The 16290-nt window shown below is 46.0% G+C and overlaps 1 protein-coding gene across 1 annotated transcript; it reads right to left on the bottom strand.

Moving 5' to 3' along the window:
- Positions 1 to 162: 162 nt before the first annotated feature.
- On the bottom strand, positions 163 to 15162 carry acsbg2 (acyl-CoA synthetase bubblegum family member 2). The gene is made up of 15 exons (XM_086268975.1): positions 14811 to 15162; positions 11052 to 11181; positions 10736 to 10857; positions 9319 to 9587; positions 7948 to 8036; positions 4760 to 4880; positions 4498 to 4578; positions 4261 to 4410; positions 3936 to 4112; positions 3337 to 3518; positions 2891 to 3133; positions 2588 to 2805; positions 2304 to 2443; positions 1867 to 2113; positions 163 to 1559 (listed from the first exon to the last, which is right to left on the bottom strand). Exons 1-15 carry the CDS (start codon positions 14815 to 14817, stop codon positions 1441 to 1443), a joined length of 2295 nt encoding a protein of 764 aa, XP_086125101.1. The 5' UTR covers positions 14818 to 15162; the 3' UTR covers positions 163 to 1440.
- Between the last annotated feature and the right edge of the window lie 1128 nt (positions 15163 to 16290).

Here is a 16290-nt window from a genome sequence, read left to right as displayed (position 1 = left end):
TTCTTTTTTACACCTGAGTCTGTTCTGATTGTGAGGTTGCATCATCATCATCAGAGCCCCGCCTGCTGTCTGCACCGTGCGCTGTCTGCACCGACTGTTATTTGTTACTCTGTGCATTTAAATCCCTCCGCGTTACATTTACAAAAACAAAACAAAGGACAAGTTTCACAAAGTAGCGTAATGAGTTCCAATTTATTCCACAACTGATCAGACACACATTCACATTTTCGTCGTTACAAGCAGGCCTGCTTCACTCTCCTGCTGCTGTTCTTTCAACCCAGACTTCTTTAAGACTAAACAGCTGTTAGGTTCAGGCAGATCCAGGTTTCTGTCAGGGGTGTTGTGAGCCCTCACTGAACCGTTTGCTCAGTCTCACAATGCAAGTGCATTCTTTTAACCTTTTTAGGCAACGGATTAAACTAAAAAGGCCATTTGGTGTTCCATCAGCCCATCCTCACTCACCCCGACCCCCCTGAATCACCGTCATTTCCTCCCTTTGTTTTTCATCCTTAAAACAAAACACACAAACCCCAAAATTTAACATAAATGAACCACAAGGCTCAGTTTGGCTCTGCTGGGAGTGCGCCACACACGCCTGCTATATACTAATCTTACAAGATATACAAGATGACCTGTTTTGGAGTGCAAGAGCTGCTTTCAAATTTGTGTCACATCGCAGACGAGGCCGATGGTAGGCGATCTCAAAATGTCGCTGTGGCGACAGGCCGCTAGCAGCTGATAAGATTTGCTATAAACTGACAATACAGTCCTATAACTTATGTACAATTTACTTCATCTCCATGTGAGTGCAAAATAAACGTATTCCTGACGCGACCGAATGGCTGGGAAAAAGAAACGAGGAGGTAAAACATATTTACAGTATTACAAAAAAAAGGTCACAAATCAAAATACCTGACAGACACCAAAATGCAACAGATATGGCTTCATGACATACTGAGAACGATAGCTTAAATTCAACAGCAGAACATTTTTGACATTTAGAAAACAAAAAACAACAAAAAGGAGCGAAATCAAAGACGAGAGAAACACCAAGCACATGTGAACGTGTGATTGTGGGATTTCACTCCATCCGATGCTCATTTGGTAAACAGAAACTTTGGTAAAGTGAAAATAAATACACACAAATTAGTCATAAAAACCCCCAAAACATCCTGTTGTTATCAAGTATTCCAGTTCGCGTCGCAGCTCCTTACGTAAAGCTGCTGCTACTTCATCGATCACACGTCACTGGTCCTTCCAGAAATACAAATAAATAAGCTCAATTTAACCTCATTTGGCTTCTGTTCTGTACAACAATCATAAATGTAAACTGAGACAGACTGAGCGTGACTTAAGGCAGTAAAACAAAAAATAAAAAAAAAATGTAAATACAGGAGGAACCCAGCAGTGGACTGAATGATGCAAATGGTCCCAGCAGGTCTATTTGGGTGGCAGCGGGTTGTCGGGGGTTGCTGGAGACGCCACGTCCTTGTAACAGTTATCGATCTGCTCCTTGTACATCTTCATCACCACCGGCCGCTTCAGCTTCATGGTGGGGCCTGCGGGAAGAGCAAAGAGGATTCGTGCTGTTTAACTCCTGCGAGGTGTAGAGTGACTGCAGCCTGAGCCGTACCAGCGCATCACCACATACATCCTCCCGGCCTGCTGCAACTTATGTTTCTCTGTAACGCACTTATTTGAGCTACCGTACTCAATATCACATGTGTTTTAGCTCCAAAAAGGCAGGAAATACCCAAATGTGAGTAACTGTGACTACAAATGGATGTGAAAACATCATCATCGTGCATCTTATTAAATGTCGTTTCAAAGCCGTTGTCTAATAAAATAAACCGCGCATTCGCTCACCCAGCTCTCCTCCGCCGACAGAGAAGTCTCGATCCAGGACGACCCACTTCTGAATGCGCTGAGCGTTGGAGGTGGACTTCTCGTTGACTCTTTTGATGCCCTCCTGGATGGCAGCGTTGACCGCAGGGTCTCGTCCGCCTGAGATCTCGGAGACGCGCGTGGCCTTGCTGCCCAGCTGCCTGCACAACTCCACAGCTTCTGGCGTCAGCTCGTCCTGTGGATCGCCCGTGTCTGGGTTCACTTGGCACTGGAGGGTGAGGAAAAAAATCAGTAACCAAAACAGCACGATTCTGAAAATCCCAACTGTGTAGTTTCTCAAAGTGACCACCAGGTGTCAGTGCTCCTTTCCTCACTATCTGTTAAAGCAGATGCACTGATGCAGTGAGCTTCTGACACCCCCCTCACTCCTCCCCTGTTCTCACTGTCTGAATCTTTACCTTGATGGTGAGCAGCATGGACAGAAACTTCCTCTTGTCTCCGACCAGCATGGCGTTGCTAATCAGCGGCACGGCCTCCTTCACCGCATCCTCTATGGGGACGGGAGGGATGTTCTCGCCGCCGGCTGTGATGATCAGCTCTGTGAGCGAAGAGAAGAACAAACCTGAAGCAATCGGCCTGTAACAGGATATAAGACTGAAAGCAGAACTGATGCTCTTCATTTAAATAGATAAATAGAAATCTGGTACAGTTCCAGCAGAGTGCGATTTAGCTCAGGCAGTACCTTTAATCCGCCCGGTGATGAAGAGGAACCCGTTCTCGTCTTGCTTGCCCAGGTCACCCGAGTGCAGCCAGCCCTCCGCGTCCAGCGCCTCCTCTGTCTTGTCGGGCATATTGAGGTAACCCATAAAGACGTGGCGTCCCCAGAAGCAGATCTCGCCGTTTCCCTCCTCGTCTTTGTTGTGCAGCTTTGTTTTGCACCCTGGGAGCTCGATACCGCAGCTGCAAGAGAGCAGTCGTGTAACTCACCAGCGAGTATCAGTCGTTCCCTGCAAGCCGTCAAACCAATGCAAAGAGAAAAATGTACCTGGTGAGCTTGAAGGCATCGTGGCGGGAGATGGTGTGAGGGCCGCTGCTCTCGCTCATGCCGTACAGTTCGCAAAGAGGAATGTTGAGGCTGAGGAAGAACTCCAGGGTGTCTTTGGTGATGGGGGCGGCGCCTGTGTAGCACTTGGTGCAGCGGTCCAGGCCCAGGGCCTTACGCACCTTTTTGAACACAAGCTTTTTGGCTACGTGATAGCTGACCGGAGCGCTGCCTGGTGCCGAATTCCTGGGGAGAAAGAGTGAAAGAGAACGCAGCGTGAGGTGGAAGGCTATCCCAGCTGATGGAAATAAATAAATAGTTGTTTCAACAACAATCCTGCATCTGCGGTGATGTTCCACAAGAACATTTCAGCAAACTGAAACAGGAACCTCCCACCTCTGAGGAAACGACTCAGCCCCTTCTTAAAAAAAACAAAAACATATACTTACTGGTTGAGCTTGCTCAGATTGGTCCGCAGACCCACGTCTTTGGCCCAGGCAGCCACTTTCCTTCGCACGGTGGAAGACTTTGCTCCAACAGCTTTCATCTTCTCCTGCATCTTCTCCCAGACACGTGGGACGCCCATGAAGGCCGTCGGACGCGCCTCCTTCAAAGTGTCTACCAGCGAACCCTGTAAAAAAACAGGAAAATACAAATAAAAATCACACATTTTCACAACTTACACAAAAAGAGGAAGTGTGAAAGAAACAGAAGCCGTTTGTGTAACAGACGGACTACAGAGCCACGTGAGGAACCAGAGGGGGGCGCTATGCTACTTTTCTGTTACAGGCTAAAATTGCTGTAGTGCAAATGTGAGGGTGATCAACGGGGGAGGGGGGGTTACTTAATTTTACATCATTTAAATTACTGATGGGTATTTGTAATCAGACACTTGGTTCTTGTTCTATAGCAGCCACAAAGAACCATGACCGTACAGCAGGCCTGTTATATTGACCGTACTGTGCAGGTGAACCTATTAAACGGGCTGATGAGCGTTTATTTCGGGCGCCGGCGTGTTTGTGTTGTCCGTTTGTGGTGTGTGTCTCACCTTCAGGGCGTCGGGCTGAGCGAAGTAAGTCACCCCTCCGATCTTCATGGCGATCCAGATGTCGACCATCTGGGCCGCGATGTGGCTCAGAGGCAGGTAGCTGACCACCACCTCCTGAGCCTGGGAGGCCGCGGTGAGACTCACATGCTTGGCGGTGGAGTAAGCGGTCCAGGTTAGCTGAGAGAGTAAAGATGAGGTGCTGTGATTGTTGTGGGCGCACAAGTGTTTCACACCTTTACTGTAACAGTAGATCAATACTAATAAACTGATTAGAGGCACATTGCCTCACAAAGCTCCTGAGGATGTGAGGATGGGTGGAGCTTACGTTGTCGTGGCTGAGCATGACTCCTTTGGGCTGGCCCGTGGTCCCTGAGGTGTAAATGAGCGAGCAGCACTGGTTGGGCTTCTGGCTGGCGATGATGGCATCGAGGGGAGCGTCGGGCTCGTCGCGTCCAAGCTCCAAGAACTCGGCCCACTGTGGCACGCAAAGAAAAATAAAAACACTTCGATCGTGCCTCTTGTGCTCAGCAGCTTCTTTTTATGCATGGGAGTGTGCGCTTACCGTGTACAGGTTTGGTCTCTTCTCTTTTAGTTCGTCTTTGTACTGGACGATGGCTTTCAAGTGTGGCAGCTGGTCTTCGATCTGTGGACGGATGTGAAGACGATCAGTAAATCCACTCGTGGGATTCCTTCAGTATAAGTTACTACTTTTACAGCTTGGTTTAATAAACGCACATATTATTATTATGTTTTTTTGTTCAGCTGTGCCTGAAATCTGTTCAGCGTGTTGCTCCACATCCACGTGTAACTCACTCTCATCTTACCTGAAGGATCTTCTGCAGCTGTTTGTGGTTCTCCACCACGATGATATTGGCCTTGGAGTTTTCTGCTACATACTGGCACGCCTCAGGAGAGTTGGTGGTGTAGATGCCCACAGCAAACCCACTGTGAGACAGAGACACGTCACACAGTCAGCTATAGAGCCATTTACTTCTCTATATTGTTCCAATCGAATCAATATCCAGTCATGTTGATTAAGAGGCCTTCCATTTGCAGATATGCATTTGATAAGTCAATATAGATATTGTTCATTTACTTCCAGTCGCCATGGAAACAAAAGCTTGCAGGTGAATCAGAAGCGCCGAGTTGCATTCAAGTCATACGACGGATGAATTGAGCGCTCTTGGTGGAAATGTATCAGAAATGCATCAGCACATGAATCAGGTTTGTGTTGCATCTGTGCAGCTGCTGACCAAAGGTATAAGTCAGCCAATCAAGTGAGAGCTTTCACCAAGGTACATTTAAGACTTTTAAGACAATTTGTTATCACACAGAATGCAATTAAACATTCATTTTAATGGCTGCAAAAAGGAGAAAATCAGTAGTCTCGCAGTTATTTGCTGAAAGTGTGACTTGACTGACATCTACAGGACGCCTGTCGCTGTAAATAAAACTGACCTGACCTGAATCAGCGGCAGACTGAAGTTATTTTCGTGGCACTTTTCATACGTAAAAAACGAAACTATGTTCATCAAAATGAAGCGCAGGGCTGCTCCCAACAGTGGGTGGAGAACATGCAACATGCAAATGAAAAGCAAATCACTTTAACCCTGCATTTCAACAAAGCAGCAACATGTTAAATGTTTGCTCTGACTGAGCTGCAGATGCCCGAAAATTCAGATCACCTGACGACATCCCGATGTTACCACAGGAGAACCAGTCCTCCCCGTCTGTCTTTTTCTTAACAATCTGATGAAAATGGGTCAACAGAACCCACCTGACCTATGACAGCACTGTTTTACTAGAATACCTAGCTCCCGCTCTAAAAGACAGTGAGATATGATGCAGGATGCGATTCAAATGTTTTGCTTCGGTGTGGAAATCTGAGCCTTAAACTGAAGTTTCCAAACATGACCTGATTGCATTCATCACGACCGGTTTGTTGACATTCCAGCTGACCTTTTGTTGTGATCATTACGCAGGGAGCGGCGTTTAAGCATGCACAGTATCGGTATCAGAGTGCGTGGAAAGAATGAGCTTCTCTATAAACAGATTTAAGACTTTTAAGAATCAAAGCAAACATGAAAATGTCACCAGAATCGGCGTGAAAAGACCCGGTTCAGCATAACAGATGTTTGGTGATGTCAGCAGCTGAGCCGGGGTACATCTGGCCTCAGCCAATCAGTGCCTTTAGACTCTTACTTTGGCTCAAGGGTCTCAGTTTCTTGGAATTTCTTGCACTCTTTTTAGTGTGTTGGATAACAAGCATGGGTTCATTCATAGTGAATACTTATGCAGCAAAGCTGAGAAGCTTGTGATTGCTGTTATGTGATCAGTGCACAGACACAGAGTACAAACACAACACAGATGGATAAATAAGCCTTAAAAAGCACATTAGCATTATCAGGAAAATGCACTGATTGGATCTAGAGCAGGGCGATATGACCAAAAATAGTTATCGCGATATAGATTTCAAAATTTGCGATAAGATATAACTGACGATATAATTGACACTAGACAAAATACTTTACAACTCCACAACTTTATTAGTGAAAAAAAACATCAATGTATTTTCACTTAAACAAGCAGCTGTTTTTTATGTGCATTAAAATAAATATAAAAATTTAACAGTGCAAATGCAAAATCCTCGCTGACAGTTTAACCAAAAGGCGTTTCCAGTGGAAACTGGCCGACATATCCTCAGCATAACCATGTATAACATCCACAACACTTAAAAAGAGATTATACACACACAATACGGTAACATTATGTTGAAGCACAGTACGTATCACTCCGCCAGGCTCCTCCCTCGTCATCATAAATAATGCTGTTCCAGGTTCAACATTGCAAGTGACCAATCACCTTCTCCTGACGTCATCCGCGACCTCGAAAAAAGCAAACGCCTTCAAAAAATCTACTTCACTTGCGAGAAGAGAAACCGCCTCTGTAAGGGCGATATGTATAATGCTTACCGTTTATTAAAGAAAAGTATCCTGAAATGCAAAGAATTCAAGTTCCCGGATGGGCGGACAGAAGCGGTTTCTCTTCTCGCAAGTGAAGTAGATTTTTTGAAGGCGGTATTTTTCAAAGACACAAAGACATTGGTCACTTGCAATGTTGACCCTGGAACAACATTTATTATGACGATGCGGGAGCAACGCCGACACGAGGATATCAGATCATCCCTGCGGACGACAGCTGTAACGCTCCGACAATCCATCAAGCGGTGCGGCTTCGTAGCTCAGCAAAGTCGTACTGAAACATTTAACAGATTTTTGAGCGCCGTGCACATAAAATCGTTTCGAGGTCAGTAAACACAACCAGAGTTCATACATAAGGCACACGGGATTATAAGGGGCTCTGTCGACTTTCAGACAAATCAAAGGATGATTTTAAGTGCGCCGTATTTTCCAAACAACACGGTAATAACGACGGCCCGCTAGCATGCGCTACCAAAAATAGTGCTTTGTTGTGTATCTGACGGACGAAAGCTAAACCAGTTCCACCAGTGAAGCTGCAGCATTTTTACAAACCAGTTCTGGCTCATCTGTTTCATTCAACGATCCACTTTCGCTCTTCTCATTCTGCATCGCCTTTTTCACCATGTGCGTATGAAAACAAAGGCACTGCGCATGCGCGTTTTACCCATATTTTATCGTGATATTTCATTTTCTTGTCGTTGCCCCACATTACACCGGTATTACCGTGAACGGGATGATATGGCCCAGCCCTAATTGGATCCACAGCGGATCAGTTCAGAAGAGGAATCGAATCATCGCATGTATGAGCACAAGCTCTTGTAAAGTGAATCGAAGTTGAGTGCAGCACCCCAGTGAACACGCATAGTTTCAACCATCCATCAAAAAGACGGTATTGCTCTGGCACATAGGACACACCAGCAAACGCGCTGCCACACGTAAACATCAGCATGTAATAAGATATCCACAGATACAGAGAGCAGGAGGATTAGGGTCATGTAAAGGAAATATTCAGGGCTGACGATGAAACTCACCCCGCCAAAATGGCTCCGATGTCTGCGACGAACCACTCAACGGAGTTGAAGCCCAAGATCCCAACGCCGTGGTAACGCTCCAGTCCGAGCTGTAAAAGCCAGAGCGCACTTAGAGTCACAGCAGATCTGGCACAAGTCTCACTTCCATCGTTGCGATTGTTGTTACAAATCCCTTGTTTAATATTTACCTTTTGTTATTACTTCGGGGTATTTTGTATTTGACAGGATAAAGCTCAGAAGGGTCTGCTTGTTACAAACTAGAGTGCAGACAAATACATGCACCAGATTTAGCCTGATGTTCTTTTCACGAAACACAGAGACAGTTTGAGCCGTCAGGTCTTCCAGCTGATGCAGGTGGGACCTGAGGTTAGCTGTGCATTACATTCAGCTGCAGCCAGCATTCATCAAGTCGTTCATTCATTGTTGAAAGATAATAATCAGGTGTAGCTGACTGTGTTAGGGAAGCACAAAACAAAAACTATCTGAGCTTTATTTATCGTGAGCGAGGGCGAAGTTCAGGTCTAAGAGTTGGATTCGAGGTTGGTTTGTGTGTGTGAGACGCAGAGAGAAACGTCCGAGTTTGTGTGTGTGTCAGTAGAAATGAGTCAGCCTGCTGTCTAACTTTGCAGAGTTTCACGTGAAACAATGACACGCTCTGTCCTGCTGAGACCTCGCCGTCTGGCCTGACATTTCAACCCTTTGGTGCGGCGACACGTGCTGTCTAGACAGACTCGGCACGAAGACGAACGGACGTTAAAACGGCTCGAAGAACTCGAGGACTGTTGTTGGAAACAGAAATGTGTTGATGCTGAGGAAGCCCAGCTGCTCGGGGTGAGGGGGCAAAGAAAGGTTTTGGCACCACACTGTGTGTCAGAGCTGAAAGCAGTAATTCTTCTTCTTCTTATTGATTTATCTGCTTTTTATCCGTTTTTTATGAGCCATCACTAAGATTTCGTCCAGGAAATGTTGGGATAATCAGATCCAGAGAGTGTCTGCAGTTATTCTCTCACGTGTAGCGCACAGCTGTGCCCGCCAGCTCTTCGCTACTGCTGGTTATATTATGTTGCTGCCTGTGTGAGGCAGCGCACGGGTCAGGAAGGCCATAGCCATCTTTATCTTTCTTCTTCTGGCTGAACAGGAAGTGCATTTGGCGTTTAAAAGTCAGCCAAATCAAATCTGCGGAGCCGTCTGCTGTGGTGACAACAGCAGCCAAAAATCTCTTTCACTGTCTGACAGACGAGCCACTGTTTCTGAGCATTTGGTATTCTTGCTCAAAAACTGAACTCAGCTTAATTTTATGTCCTTAAAGTAACGAATCAACCGTAGATGGAAACTTTTGCAGCGTTACCCAAAGAATAAAAGAAAAACTACCTTCAGGAAGCTCTTGGCAGCGGTGCGGCAGGTCTGGTAGTAATCTTTGTATTTCAGGCTTTTCTGCTGGTCGCCCTCCTTCCAGCACAGAGCCGTATATTCGCCGTAGCGCTCCACGGTCGAGACGAACATCTGGTTGACCGTCAAAGCGGGTTCAGCGGCCAGACCGGACTCCTCCATCCTCAGCTTCACCTCTCCATCGCGCTGCGTCGTCCACAGACGGGGTTCTGCTGCCGGCACCGACAGGGAGTCTGGGCGCTGGGCGCTCACTGGAAGATGTGCAAATAACAGTCAGAGAATCGATCGAAGGCGGGCCTCGGCAATAGATCTGTACGCATCTGCCGTCCTTGAAAACTGCGACAAACACCCTTTATTTAAGGTGTTAATGGCGATACCATCCAGCTGCAGGCCTACGATAAATCTGCAAAGTCACACGGGTTCAAAACTAGTGTCAGCCAATGGTAACAGAGCTGGCATGAGTCACAGTGACAGCCAAGAGTTAGCAATCGCTTCAGGTTGGCTAGAAATGACAGTCTTTAAAAACAAAAAGTGGTATCATTTTAAAAGCTTTATAAATAATAAAATATAAATACAACTTCCAGCACGCCATGCGAGTGTACCGATGGACTTCCTGGTTAAAATTATGATCAGATAATCTTTAAATAAAATCGTCTGTTTGCCAACAATCTCCGATTATCACTTATCGTAGGGGGCCAAGGACTTGCACCAAAACTCTGACAACAAAACCAATCGATTTGTAATCGTTTCTGCAGGGAAGCCCCGCCTCCATGTTCTGCTCTCACATTCAGAGACAAACTGCCAGCAGGATGTTTGAATATGCAGCAGAACAGCTCACACGGAGGGTTTATGACTATTTACGATTCATTTAGAGCAGGGCTGTAAATACTCTATTATGAAAAAGCCACCAGCAGTTATTATTACATGTTAAGAGTTCCTCTTTAAGAATCATTATAAACGAATGATAACGAATGTCAATTAACTTTGGGTCACAGTGCAAAGTTCCCCTTTCGTGGTTATAAACAGATCGCGGAGCAACGCGTGTGCCGGGGTTTTTCCTCACTCACTGAGGCGGGAAAGAATGTCACCGTTTAAAGGCAGGAAAAGGGAAGTGGAGCTCGCTCTGCCGAAGAACGCAGAGTTCATTCACGTCTGTTTGCTCTGCTTCCTCAGGAAGGAGAAAAAAAAGATAACATCAGCATTTACAGCGAGCACAGAGATGGGATAAAACCCGAGGTCACGACCTATCTGTACGGATGCTTGAGCCTAAAAATGAAACTGATGTCGTCTAATTGTACGTCTGCATGCTGCTTATCGCAATTCTTCCAGCGCCGCCCTGGTGAACGCCGGATGCTCGGGAGCGCCCGAGAAAGTGTAAACACGCTCCCTCTGCACTCACCTGCTGGTGTGTTTGAGCTCTGCTCCGCGGGGACCTCTGTAGTCTTGGTGCTGCTGGTGGCTGCGTCATGGGCGCCGGTCTCCTCTTCCCTTTCCCCTGCGGACTCTTCCTCTGAAGACTCACTAAAGAAAAAGGAAGGAGAAAAAAAAAACACAGTTACGTGTGGGTCAGCAGGTGGAAGAGGGTGGGAATCCTGAGAGCAAAGATCATGCCCTCATCCCAACTGTTGTTGGTGTAAACACCGTCACTACCTCTCTGTAGGCAATTCAAACAAAGAGGGGCTTATTTTAGGGGCGTGTAACTTGTGTTGACGTACTTTGCTGTGTCCACGATGCCGTCATCGAGGGAGGCCGCGCTGTCCACTGTAACACAGGGCGACTCCAGGAAACCGACTTCTCTGGGAGGCTCCGTCACCCCTGACATGCTGGTGGACTCGCACAAAGTTACTGAAACAGAGGATGGTCAGGGTGTCACAACAAGGAAACAGTTACACACATGACTGAGAGGCTCCAAGAGAAAGACCCCTCCCCCCAGCTGGATCCCAGGAGTGGAGCATTTGGGGGATTTGTGCTGTAATAACTAAATAATTTAAGTAGTTTGCTATTTAGATCTTAGACTATAAAGAATCATAACTGACAAAGAAATAAGATCCAAAGGAGCAAATACTGAAACATCTGGCTTTCCTTGTCTAATTAGCGCACAGCTCAGCTGACACCAACGTGTGACAGCCAGCAGTGGGCGGTACTCACAGAAGTCGTGCGTCCTGTAGGGCACTAGGTCATGTAACCCTAACTCTAACCCTTGCAGTTGTAGTGTTCTTGCAAAGTGTCACGAACCTGCCCGACTTCTGTCTCGTGATCAGATAAAATGCAGCTGCTTAGAAATCTCACCGAGATCATTGCGACCATAAAAAAGCCGATCTCTGCTCAGGACGTGCAGAGAGCGACCTGTGACGCACTCAATCGCACAGCGAGAAGAAACGGCTCGATTGGATCCGACTTCATGAGCTGTTAAAAGCCTGGATGATAACGCAACATATGGAGCCTGGCTAGCAAACACACGTTACAGATAACGCCGTCTTTCTACTAATAATTGACTGTGACTGCTGCGCTTGGTCAACAAAACACCTCAATAAAGAATATTTACACTGCTCCACCCTCCTGGTGTCGAGTGGAAGAGAAACGGGAAAAACAAAGGAAACTGGTGATGATTGTGAAATAATTTTGAAAGATACAACAGAAAGAAAGTGGAAACCCCAACTGGGACATTAGAGCGTGTCCCACCTGGGGACATGTTCCCTCTTCTCTCAATGATCTTGTGATTTACATGCCAAGCCGACCGTACCACCCCCTTCCCCTTTTCCTGCCTTTCCCACCATTTCGTTCATCACAGGAACCACGTCAGACCTCTCTATCATTCAAACCACTGCTGTTGCCGAGCTGGACACCCCCTCCTCTCCCTTTCCTCTTTGGTAAATCACAGGACTGATCTGTTTATGTAAGAGGGCTGAAAACACATACCAGCAGCTTCATCTATCTGCTCTAGCAGCAGCACATCATTTCTCACCTTTTGGGGCCCATGGGGGGGGGGAAAAAACAGAAACAAACAAGCTCCAGAGAGCCAAAAATAATTTTTGTGACACATTTGAAACATATTCCCAACCTAAACTTTCCATAGTGGAATAAAACACAGGTCAGCTGGATTATTTCATGTATGAATTGCATCTAAACTGGAAGAATTCATCACATTTGGCCAAAAACATGTCCCTGAGGAGCAACATGGGCTTGATTTGGATTTGATCAGGATGTTTAAAGGTCTCTCTGTGGACGCATCGCCTCCGGTGCAGCTGCAGATTCCTCTGTTGCAGTTGTGGGTGGCTGAAGGTGGAGGCAAGCAGGCAGGCCTGGGACTGACAGGGGGCAGATATTTAAAATCACCTCCCCTCCTCTTATTTCAGTCACTGCTGCGTTCTTGTGACGTGATGGGGAGGATTCTGAGCGTGACGCTGATCTCGAGGTTCAATCGCTCATCAACCCTACCAGTCTGCAAACGGACATGTGAAGGCTGAATATAGCCTTTAGAAACCCAGTGAGCTTTCATCACATTAAAAACCCCTGAGACGCGTGCCTGTCACACAGGCCTGGTATGAATCCCCCCCTGCTGTTCATCTGGCAGCAAAAACACCTTGAAAACATCCATCGGTGGTCAACAAGGTTATTGATCCATGAGCAGGCTAAGAATACATTTCCCCGGCTGCTGTGATAAACTTTCAGTTTTTCCAATCAATAATTTTTCTTCTGTGGTTTTCTGATAATCTCCCATGAGAAATATGTGGATTTCCCATTTAATTATCTCTCAATCACCAAAATCACAAACCCATATCCTTTAGAAACAAGCCGGAAACCTCTGATTCTCTTACCTGATATAGATTAACCCGTCAATCAATGACTGATTGAGCCATGGCTTTACTTCCTTTACAACAATGTTTCTAATACTCAGTGTGTGTGATGGAGACCTGTACATGTTTAGCAGGTTTGGCCTCTGTCACCACAGCAGCAACATGGATGGCTTTCACCTTGTTTTCAGGATGTGAAAAACTCCCATCTAAAACAGATTCAGTACCCAACACTATCAGAGCAGCTGTGGCCCAGGAAGTAGAGCAGGCGGTCTACCAATCAGAACAACAGTGGATGGATTCCCCAGCTACTCCTGTCTACATGTTGAAGTATTTTGGGTAAGATATCAAAGAAAATGCTTGCATTATTTTTTTATTTGTTTGCAGTAAAAAGGGCGTTAACTGAGTAGAAAAGGTCTGGACTTGTTCTTTCAGCTCTACAGAGCTGCCGAGCACATTTTTTAATCACTCAGCTAATAAAACGACTGTGCCACAGTTTAGCTTTCCATAGCCCGAGGTGACGTATTCAAATGCACCTGTTTGAGAAGTCACAACCAAAGACCCAACCAATCAATGATCAGAGTAGCTGCACCATCATTTTCTGCTGACTCTCTGATGCTCCTCTTGATGAAGCACAGCCATTCTGCATGCTTTTGTTTTCATGAAGTTTCCTTGTCATAAGACAGCACAGCCAGTGCCAAGGATGAATCATCTGACGGATTCAGCACAGTTGTGCAAAATGCTGCATCCACTCAGGGGGGGGGGGGGGAATTGTACTGCATAGCAACAGCTGTTTCATTCAGAAAGGGAACAGCAGCAACCCCCCCCCCCCCCCCCCCCCCCTATTCCTTGAACAAAAAAGTGTCTGCCCCAAAACCAAATGAGGGACTCTCCCCGAAACAATACCACCATGCTTGCAAACTTCACTTGGGTTAATCCCCTTTTAAACTGTACAGACCAAAAGTCCCCCCCCCCCCCCCCCCCCCCCTCTAAATTTTAATTTTTCTTCACTCGAGCTCCATTTCTGTTTGTCCAGAGTAACAGCCACCTCACTTCACCTAAAGCCACAGTGCTGCTGCTCTGAACGAAAGTCAGATACAGTGAATTCCCAAAAATCAGTGAATGCTCTCCTCCTGCTTCCATCCAGCTGCTTCCACGCAGCGCGCACTGGGCGTCATCCTCAGAAACCCCACGGTACACTGGGCACATTTTTTCCAACTTAATCTATTTGCATGCTAAGCAGACTTTTGTTAATGGCTATTTTAAACGTGAACCAAATTACAGGGAGAAATACAGATGGATCTGCTGGGTGGGTTACACCCTTTTAGGAAGAGACCAGGTCTGAGCAGGTTGTCTAGACACACCCAAGCCGTAAATTTAAGACCTTTTTTTCTGTAACACATTTATTATCATGTATTATCCTATTAACGTCTAAAACAAGCTTCACTGAACCCAGACATAAAAAACTCAAATTATAAACCAGGAAATTGTAGATCTGAAGGCGAAACATCATAATTCAGAGTCCAATCTAAGGCCTGTAAATGCAACACGCACACACGCAGGTGGTTTTATTAACGGAAAAATCGTGACCAACCGGTCTCTGGCCAAACCTGATGTGTCGCCGTGAAACCCAGCTTAAAACAAAAGCAGAAAAGCTCCACACAGGGCTCAAATACTCACACTGCATTGCTGGAAGCTGATTCTTATTCCGGTTTGGTTGTCTGTTTCTTCGTGACTAGATTTTTCTTTAATCTTCCGCTTTTTCTTCGTGTTTTCCGTTAACGCCGTGGCTTCAGTTTGCCGTTAAACACGCACCAACCGGCCACTGTCTACTCAAGCAACAGATCATTCATTTTCAAACACACAACCGGCTCCGTGGGTCCCACCCACCCTGAAAAAAAAGAAATCCACCCAGGGTGGGGCCTGTCGGTTTCCTCCGGTCGCACCGCCCCCCTCACAGCACCGCCATTCTGATTGGTTCAAACTGCTCACACCACAGGACCTGGTTTCCATACAAGGCTACGCAGGGCACATGGACACAGAGGGGGCGGAAGTTGCAGTGAGCGCACGAGCTCATCTGCCCCTCCCTCCTCCACCCTCGAGCGTACACGTCGCAGATATGCCGGCTCGAGGGGGGCGGGGGGTTACTATCGGACAAACTGCAGAGCCCTGACAGCTAGCGCGGCTGAGCCTGTGCTTGGCTTTAGCTTCATAACTTTCCACTGACAGAAACGCGCACTTCAAATGCACCACATCCTGCAACCTACATTATTATAACTACTGCACATGCTCCTTTTCGTCTTCATTAAAGTTTACCAACGACGCCAATTTATGACATGTAAATATAACATAACAAATGTCCACCTACAAAAGAATAAGCTGAAAATCAGGTTTTTTTCCTTTTGTTTGACAAATTGACAACTGCTACATTTTACTTTCATACTTTTCTATTTGTATTCCACTGCAATTCAACTGGATTTTTTAAAAATCCTCACTCGGCTCCAGTTCACTGCTCTACTTAGTTTAGAAATGAGGACTTTGCAGTAAAAAGGTGACCTGGTAAACTACAGAGCTCCGACCTTAAGCTTGACAGACCAGTCCTGTATTAATGGTTTTATGAGTCACAACCTAATTGCATTAAAAACAAAGGGATGGGAGGGATGCAGATAAACGCTGTTGACACACACTGAACTTGTGTAAAATATGTAAACAAAGCTGTAATGGGGAACGAGTCCACGACCTCTCGTGAACTGCATGTTTCCCCCGAGGTTAATGAGGGTGTGGAGTCACAGCTGAATTTACAGTACACATCCATCCGTAGCTCAGTGTGAATGTCAGTGAGCTGCTATTAATCACACACAAAAATATGCCGGACGTGTTGTTTCATGACTATTCACTCATGTCCATTGGTGTCACTGATGAATGAAAGAATTTCCTTAAGGCAAATTTCCACTGAAGTCCCGCCTGCATCATTCGAGAGGTGAGGCAGTTCAAGGAGAGGAAGAGGAAAGTACAGAAATGTCCTCCACGGACTAATTACACGAAAACACACACACAGGATTAAACCTTCACTTGGGCATTTAACCTCACAAGAAATTAATGCCACCTATTTTCAATATTTAATGATATTTTTTATTCAAAAATTTTAATTTTTTTGCAA

Source organism: Aulonocara sp. 'chitande type north' Nkhata Bay, linkage group LG17 (genome assembly GCF_057382095.1).
Source record: "Aulonocara sp. 'chitande type north' Nkhata Bay isolate Kocher_YH1m ecotype deep benthic linkage group LG17, A_spYH_male_GT1.1, whole genome shotgun sequence".
NCBI classification, from domain to species: domain Eukaryota; kingdom Metazoa; phylum Chordata; class Actinopteri; order Cichliformes; family Cichlidae; genus Aulonocara; species Aulonocara sp. 'chitande type north' Nkhata Bay.
Note: the sequence above shows the minus strand (reverse complement) of the source record. Positions and strands in the feature narration are given on the sequence as shown.

Bases quoted from the DNA above. Each gene is read 5' to 3' on its own strand.
- acsbg2 (XM_086268975.1), bottom strand. The intron at 9,588-10,735 runs GTGAGTGCAGAG...CACATCTTCCAG, and splicing joins GAGCTCAAACACACCAGCAG to TGAGCGCCCAGCGCCCAGAC. The intron at 4,113-4,260 runs GTAAGCTCCACC...TTACTCTCTCAG, and splicing joins TCATGCTCAGCCACGACAAC to CTAACCTGGACCGCTTACTC.